The sequence below is a fragment of the Falco punctatus genome (assembly GCF_963210335.1).
Source record: "Falco punctatus genome assembly, chromosome: 7".
Classification (NCBI taxonomy): Eukaryota; Metazoa; Chordata; class Aves; order Falconiformes; family Falconidae; genus Falco; species Falco punctatus.
The window spans coordinates 69,985,903-69,994,069 of record NC_137587.1 but is presented as its reverse complement, the minus strand read 5'-3'; the positions used below and the strand labels follow the sequence as shown (position 1 = coordinate 69,994,069).

The following is an 8,167-nucleotide window of genomic DNA, read 5'->3' as shown; positions in this document are numbered from 1 at the left end:
CCAGCAGGGCCGCAGAACTCATTACCCGGGAGCTCATCAGCTAATGAGACCCAGGAGGGGGCCTGGGGATGGGGCGGAGCGGGGCTGGGGCAGAACTGGGGGATGTGCAGGGAAGCGGCCATGCCCCAGGCTGTGCTGTTGGGTGCACAGCACCTCGCAGAGCAGCCTGCCATGCTCCCAGGGCCAGGCTGCCGCTGGACCCCCGCAGCAGCCCCCAGCCCCAGAGATGGGCTTTGGGATGGTGTCAGATGCCTGCGCACCCAGAGACGTGCTGCGGGTCCTGGTCAGCACCCATGCTCTCGGCCCTTGCACGGTGGCATGGCACTCCTTCCAGCAAGAGGGCAGAGGGGATTAATAGCAATTAACTGTGGTGGTTTTCTGCCATGCCTGCAACATCTGCCAGGGGGGGAACGGCCAGTTCAGATGCCAGTATCCTCATGGTGCCTGGGCAGCTGTGTGGGTGCCAGGAGGAGGGCTCCGCTGGGGGCTGGGCTGTGGGGTGACACCTTGGGGTGCATGTGGCCCTGAGCAGCAGTGGGTGCCGTGGCAGGAAGGGATGGTGGCAGGTCACCACCCTGTCCCTGCACTGCTGGACACCCAGGGCTGTGCGACACCTGCACAAATGAAACGCTGGCAATGCCCCTGCCCAGGCTCCCCGCAGCGCTGGTGCGACCGGGGCTGAACAGCATGCCCAGCTCTGGTGAGCGTGGCAAGGATGGCTGGAGCGCTTGGCCAGTGGTGAGCAATAAGCAGAATTTATCTCATCATCTCCCAAGGGAAACTGAACAAGCTTCATGTGACCACCAGGAAACACATGGCCATGAGCCATGAGATGCTGGCGCACCCACCTGTCACCAGCACTTCCCCGGCAGGGGGGTCTGCACCCCACTGTGGGCACCGTGCCCAGCTCCGTGCCCCTCTGCCAGCTCTGTGCCCTGTGTCTGGTGCCTGAGACAGCAGAGGGGCTATGCACACCTGGTACGAGGGGGTCTGGAGCACAGCTGGTATAGGGGGATCCTGTGTCCACTGCCGTACCCCTGTGGCTTTGCACACCCAGTACGGGGGGTCCTGAGCACAGCCAGTTTAGGGGGGTCCTGAGCACAGCTGGTATGTGGGTGTCCTGTGCTCACCATGTGCCCCTGGAGCACTGTACACCCAGCATGAGGGAGTCCTGAGCACAGCCACTTTGGGGAGGTCCCAAGCACAGCCAGTATGGGGAGGTTCTGAGCCCCCCACTGTACCCTCAGGGCTGCACACACCCAGTTTGGGGGTCCTGTGCCCACCACCGTGCCCCGGGGCTGCGCACACCCGGTACCGGGGAGGTGTCCCGTACTCCGAGGCGCAGCGCTGCCGCCCCGCCGCCCCAGCCCCCCGCCCGCGCCCTGATGGGTTTTCCTTCCCATCCCGGGTTTCCCTGGAAACCTTCGCACCCGCCGGCACCGACACCTGCGGGGCCTGGGAACGCGGCGGGGGGGCCCCTCCCAGCCCCGCCCGGGCCGCCCCTCCGCCGCCCCCGCCGGCACCGGGCTGCGGCCGCGGCTCCGCGCCGGGCTCAGCGGGCGGCCGGGCACGGGGCGGGCAGCGGCGGGCGCCGTTAGCGGGGCCCGGCGGAGGCAGGGCGGGCCGTGCCCCCCCGCACCGGGCGCGGTGTCCCGTGGAGCCAAGCTGGGCACCGGGGGTGCTGGCTGCCGCCAGCCTGCGGGGGGGGACGACACGGGGACACCCGGAGCTGGCACTGCTGCAGCTTGCACCCTGCTGCAGACCCCGCTGTGGACCCCACTGCAGACCCCACTGCAAACCCCACCGCAGATCCCACAGCGGACCCTGCTGCAGACCCCATGTGGGACCCCACAGCAGCCCACACTTCAGCCCACGCTGTAGACCCCGCTGTGGACCCCATAGTGGACCCCACAGCAGATCCCACGCAGACCGCACTGCAGACCCTGCTGCAGACCCCATGTGGGACCCCACAGCAGACGCTGCTGCAGACCCCCATCGCAACAGCCCCCCTCTGCAGCCCCAGCTGAAGGCCTTGCTACCAACCCCACTGGCACCCTCACTGCACACCCCAACGCAGCCCCCCACGTGGGGCCCAAGCCCCATCCTCAGGATGGCGTGGGGGGGTGATGGCTGCTGGGGATGGGCAGCGCAGAGCAGCCTCACACCGCTGGGGTAAAATTCGTCACCCGCGTGTTCAAAGTTGGCTGCCCTCAGCCCCCCCTGGCCTTTGAAGTAATGCTGATGCCGGCCACGAAGGTGCCACTTCACACCTCTGGCCCTGCATAAAGCCAGGGCGGCCGGGGGACGCCAGCACACAGCCCCGCAGCCATGGCCCGCTCGGCAGCCCCCGGCCTCCCACTCCCTGCCACGGCCCTGCTGCAGGACTGGGGCTGCCGCGGACCCCCGGACCCTGAGGGCTACAGCAGCAGCTCGCCCGCACCTTCACCCGACTCCTGTGGCCTTTCCTCCCCCGCCGCTGCCCAGGCACCCTGCCGCAGCCTCGCTGACCCCTGCCTGCGGGGTGGCCCCGGGGGCAGAAGGGGGATTCGGGGCACGGGGCCGGGGGGCCCGCGGCAGAGCGCCAGCGAGCGAGAAAAGCTGCGGATGCGCCGGCTGGCACAGGCGCTGCTGCGGCTGCGGCACTACCTGCCACCCGCGCTGGCACCCGCCGGGCAGACCCTCACCAAGATCGAGACCCTGCGCCTCGCCATCCGCTACATCGCCCACCTCTCAGCCCTGCTGGGGCTCAGCGAGGAGGTGCTGGCCCGGCGGCGGGGGGCAGCCGCCCGGCACTGCCCCCTCTGCCCCCAGGGCCTGGGGTGCTGCCAGCCCCCAGCCCCCCGCCTGCACACACCAGCCCCGGCCCTGCGGGATGCTTCGCCCCCCGGCACTGTGGGCTGGGGGTCACCTGCTGCGGTGGGGACCCCCCTGGAGCTGCACGGGGCTCCCGGCATGGAGCCAGGGCCCTGGGGGTCACCTCCCTATGGCCCTGCTGCGGGGACCCCCCCTGAGGTGCTTGGAGTTCCCGAAGTGGGGATGGAGGCCTGGGGGTTGCCCCCCTACATCCCTGCAACAGGGACCCCCCCGGAGCTGCACGGGGTTGTCGACTCCAACGTGACCTCCTGGCTCTCCCCTCACGGCGCAGGGGCAGGTGCCCCCTCGGACCTCCCCGGAGACCCCCTGCTGGATGCTGAGCTGATGCTGCCGGAGTTTGTGGACGCAGGGACAGTCACCCAGGTACGTGTGCTGGCAGGGATCGGGGTGAGCCGAGGTGGCCCCAGCATGGGGCTGGGATGGGGGAGGGGCTCACCCCACTCTGGTGCACTCGGAGCCCCCTTGGCTGGGGTAGTGTGGGGACTGCTTTTGGGGTAACAACAGCCTTGTTTGGGGTTGGGAACAGAGAGGTGCCCCCCCTCCTCCTTGCAGCTGGTGCATATGGATCCTTTGGGCTGCTCTGGTCATCCCTGGTGTCACCACCTTCCTTTGTGTTTGTTGGGGTCCCATCACTTGGGACAGACCTGGCGCCCTGGTCCTGCTTGTCCCTGACCAGGTTGATCCTGGCAGGTGGGCTTTGCCAGTCCCTGTTCCTGCACTCCCCAAGACCCTGGACCTGCCCTGGACCCCTGCCCTGGCCCATCAGTATCTCACCCACCCTCTGCTCCCCCCAGGACCTCTCTGCAGACCTGCTCTCTCTCTTGGAGGCTCTGCTCCCGCCACAGCCTCAGGACTGACCCCGATGAGCCCCCAGCTCCTGGTGCCGGAGGACCTGGTGCCGCACAGCCCCACGACGCACCGTCCGGATGCCTGCAGCCTGGGGGATGCGTGTCCCCCCCTGGACAGCTGGGAGATGGTGGGGGTGACCTGCCTCTTGTGTGAGCCTGGAGCTGCACTGGACGTGCTGAGGTGGCTGGGACTGTACATAAATAAACCCTTGTGCCATGTGTCACCGTGGCTATTCCTGGGCATGGGATGGGGCTCAGCATGCCCTGGCCATCGCGTCAGCTTCGGGAGTGGGTTTGAGGCTGCGGGAGGATGGCTGAGCTGGTGAAACTCTGGCTCTGCAGCAGGGCAAGCCATGGGCGCCCTGCCAGGCGTGGGCAGGGGCTCCGGCACGCATCCAGCACCGCCTTGCTGAGCTGCAGGGGCTGGGGATGGTGACACGCAGCTGCGGGGCAGCTGGACAGCATCTGGGAAAGCAATTGCAGGGAGGTATTGGGAGAGACACCTCCTGCCCCAGGGCCTGTCCCACGGCTGGGGGTGTGTGGGGGTCACCAGCACCCTCCGGATCTGGCCCTGGTGCTCGGTGAGAGCTGAGCATTGCCTGTCCCTGTGCTGGTGCCTGTGTGAGCCCCCACGGTGCAGGGTTCAATGTGGGTAACTGGGGTCCAACAATAGGGCAGGGCTCTGGTGTGGGGCTGGGGCTGACCCCATTGGGCTGGGGACCCAGCAGGTGGAGGGGAGTGTGTGGGGAGGCTGAAGATGGGGGCCCTCTGCCCCCCAGCCGCCTGCGTGGCTAGCTGCAGGGTGTGGGGGCCCATGGCCGGCTGGGATCTGGAGAGTCCATTATGGTGGGACCTGACAGCCGGGTGCTAATGTACGGGGGGGGGGGGGGGGGGGGGGGCGGGGCTTCTCCGCCCACTCCGGGGACTCTGGGGCAGGGGGTCTGCAGAGCTAATGAGCCCCTCTTATCTGTGAAATGACTTGCTAATAATGTTAATTCCCTCTGGCAGGGAGGCTGAATCCTTTGAGATGCAAAGCAGCCCCCCTGCCTTCCCCCAGACTGCAGCTTCCCCCCATCCAGGGCTCAAGGGACTTGGGGAAACAATCTAGCTGTGGGGACATGCTCCAGCTGCAGGGACATCCACGGTCTGGGGGAGCAGCTGGCAGAGGCAGGGCTAGAAGAAGGGGTCTGTGGGTCTTTTAGCCCCCCCAAATGATGCACCCCAATGCCCAGTCCTGGGGAAGGAAGGCTGCAGCACCCACCTGGGCTGAGGCAGCTCCTTCCCTTGGCCTGGGGGATGCTCTGGCTGGTGGGCTCTGTCCCATGGCTGTGGGGCATCTCCCTCTGCCCCAGTTCCCTGGCCCTGCTGCTACTGGGGGCTGACCCAGGTGGGGTTCCTGGTACAGGAACAAGTACAAGGTGCTGAGCATGGCCCACACCAGCCCTGCGTGCTGTTAGGATGGGATTTGGGATGAGCCAGTGCAGCGGGAGCAGGCAGAAGGGGACAGATGCCTGCCTGGGGGTGGGGGAAGAGGGACAGAGATGTCAGGGCAGAGCTGTGTGTGCATGTGTACATGCATGTGTGCATCTGCACGTGCATCAGCAAGAAGATGCATTTGAGTCTGTGCGTGTGTTTCTGTGTCTGTGTGTGAGTGTTGTGCACACTTACATGTTTGTGTGTGAGTGCTGTGCACACTTACATGTCTGTGTGTGTCTGTGTGTGAGCACTGTGCACACTTACGTGTCTGTGTGTGTGTACCTGTGTGTGAGCACGGTGCATGTTTACGTGTGTGTGTGGGTGGCGCGGGGTGAAGGACCAAGCCGTTCCAAGCGGACTGACTACGTCAAGGAGCAACCTGAGCTACCAAGGGCACCCCACTGGCTGCCTGCTGAGTGTGGCCCAGCGGCAGGCGCGGAGGTGGCTGCAGGCACCAGTGCTGTAGCGGTACCTGCCCTGCTTCCCCTCTTTCTCTGGCCCCTGCCGGCTCGCTGCCACCTGGCACGACGCAGATGCAGGAGCCCTCAGCACAGACACACAGCAGCGTGAGCCCTGGCATGGCCCAGCTGGGTGGTGCTGGGCAGGACACCCTGGCTGGAGGTGAGGTGGAGGGGGGAATGGGGCGCCTGGTCCCCCGGGGGCTCTGACATTGGGCTGGGAGGGTGTCTGTTCCTGTGCAGGGCCACAAGGGATGCTCCGGTGTGGATGGGCAGCAGGAATGGCCCGGGCTGGGTGGTGGGTTGGGGCTAGCTGAGCCTGTCCCCCTCTGCCCTGCTTGGTGCCAAGGACCCTCGTAGCTCTGTAGGGTGTGGGGTGGCTCTGGGGGTGCAGCGGGGATGCAGGGAGCAGCTGAAGGCAGTGAGCTGGGCTAGGGTTGTGGTGCAGGCACCATGGCCCTGGGTAGGGAGCAGCGCACCAGGGGATGGGACCTCCTATGCTAAGCATGACCTGTCCCCCCTTGGAGCCCCCACCCCAGGGCTCCCTCTGGCCAGGCTGCTGCTGCCTGTCTGCCTATTGTGGCAGGAAGGGACCACCTGGACCCAGGCCCTGCAGTGGGGAACACCAGTACGGAGCCCCCCGGCAACCTGTCCCCCCGCGAGCAGGGCTGTGCCTGGAGCCCGCAGGCGGAGGGCGGCGAGGAGCCCCTGCAGCTGCCCACCTTCTCCCCCGCTGCCCAGGCCCGCGTGGCTGTCACCTTCGTCCTCTTCGCCCTCTCTGCCATCTGCAACCTGGCGGTGCTGCGGGCGGCGGGGGGCCGGCGGGGCAGCCGGCGCTCCCACATCCGCCTGCTGCTGTTGCACCTGGCTGTCGCTGACCTGCTGGTGACGGTGGCAGTGATGCCACTGGATGCCATCTGGAACATCACACTGCAGTGGCGGGCAGGTGACCTGGCCTGCCGCCTCCTCATGTACCTCCGGCTGCTGGCCATGTACGCCTCCGCCTTCATCACCGTCGTCATCAGCCTGGACCGGCAGGCTGCCATCCTGCACCCGCTGGCCATCGCCCGCGCCCGGAGGAGGAACCGCATCATGCTTTATGTTGCTTGGCTCCTCAGCGCGGGGCTCTCGGTGCCACAGGTACTCATCTCGGGGCTCCTCTCAGGCTCCATGCCCCGTGGCAGACGCCCACCCAGCTTCTGTGCTGGCTCCCAGGGTCCCCAGCCACACCATCTGGGGTCGCTGCCAGGGCTGGTGCTGCTGCCAGCCCTGTGCGATCGGGTTGGAGAAGGCTTGGAGGAGAAACAGCAGCGAAGGAGGGGCCGTGGCAGCATGCCCCCTCCACCCAGCTCTGGCCCCCTCCCCACTGTGCGCCCCATCCCCCTGGGGGTGGGGACCAGAGCTGGTGCAGGGGTGGCTGGGGATCCCATGAACAGCGTCTGACCCTGTGGCTCCAGTGGTCCCTGGCTCAGGATCTGCTTTTGGGAGGCACAGAGCCCCTGGGGAGGGGGCTGCCATCCCACCTCTGCTCTGCTTCCAGCTGTTCCTCTTCCACACGGTCACCCTCCGCCCTCCCCACAACTTCACCCAGTGCACCACGCGGGGCAGCTTCCCCCAGCCCTGGCATGAGACCCTCTACAACATGATCGGCTTCACCTGCCTCTTCCTGCTGCCGCTGCTCATCATGGTCTGCTGCTACACACGCATCCTCCTGGAGATCTCCCGGCGCATGGGCTCCAGCCTCTGTGAGTGCCTGGGCACCAGGCTGCCCCGTCCCCATACCAGGGGGGGGGTGTCTGCAGGGACCCTGGGAAGGAGGGAGAAGGGGGGAGCCCTAGCTGGGGCTGTGCAGGGACCCCCCAGCCCTCCTGTGGAGCATGGAGTTCCTGCCCCAGCCAGGCTAAGTGTCCCCCACTCATGGGCCATGGCCCCCCCGCCCCCCAGTCTCCTCCCGGGACATGTCGCTGCACTGCTCCAGGAACAACATCCCGCGGGCACGGCTGCGCATGCTGAAGATGAGCCTGGTCATCGTCTCCTCCTTCATCCTCTGCTGGACCCCCTACTACCTGCTGGGGCTGTGGTACTGGTTTTGCCCACGGGCCATGGAGAAAAGGGTCTCGCCAGCCCTCACCCACATCCTCTTCATCTTTGGTCTCTTCAACGCATGCCTGGACCCCATCACCTACGGGCTCTTCACCATCCCTTTCCAGAGGGGCTGGGGCTGCCCCTGCGGGCATGGCCCTGAGCCCCAGCCGTCCTCCCCGGCCACGGGCTCCTTCCGCTGCTCGGCCTCCTCCCTGCCACCCAAGCGGGGCATCCCGGGCACACGGGGGTGGCAGGTGCCTCCTGGCACCACCGGCTCCTGCCAGAGCAGCTCCCTGTGACACCAGCACGGCCATGTGCCCACAGGGACGCCCCGCGGTGCTCAGTGGGCACTGAAGCTGCGGGCGCAAGGGGACCGGTGGCAGGACAGTGAGGGCAGGACAGGTCTGGCAGGGACTGGGTCACTGC

The 8,167-nt window shown here is 67.1% G+C and overlaps 2 protein-coding genes across 2 annotated transcripts; both read left to right on the top strand.

Annotated features, from left to right (window-relative positions):
* The first annotated feature begins 2,317 nt into the window (after positions 1–2,317).
* LOC308067883 (uncharacterized protein) lies at positions 2,318–6,250 on the top strand. The gene is made up of 2 exons (XM_080397481.1): positions 2,318–3,237; positions 3,669–6,250. The coding sequence occupies exons 1-2, from the start codon at positions 2,329–2,331 to the stop codon at positions 3,729–3,731; spliced, it is 972 nt and encodes a 323-aa protein (XP_080253607.1). The 5' UTR covers positions 2,318–2,328; the 3' UTR covers positions 3,732–6,250.
* On the top strand, positions 6,167–8,048 carry LOC308067488 (gonadotropin-releasing hormone II receptor-like; the record flags this gene model as incomplete). The annotated part of the gene is made up of 3 exons (XM_080396362.1): positions 6,167–6,796; positions 7,197–7,401; positions 7,601–8,048. Coding segments are annotated over 3 exons (1,275 nt in total), but the record flags the coding sequence as incomplete, so codon positions are not given.
* Between the last annotated feature and the right edge of the window lie 119 nt (positions 8,049–8,167).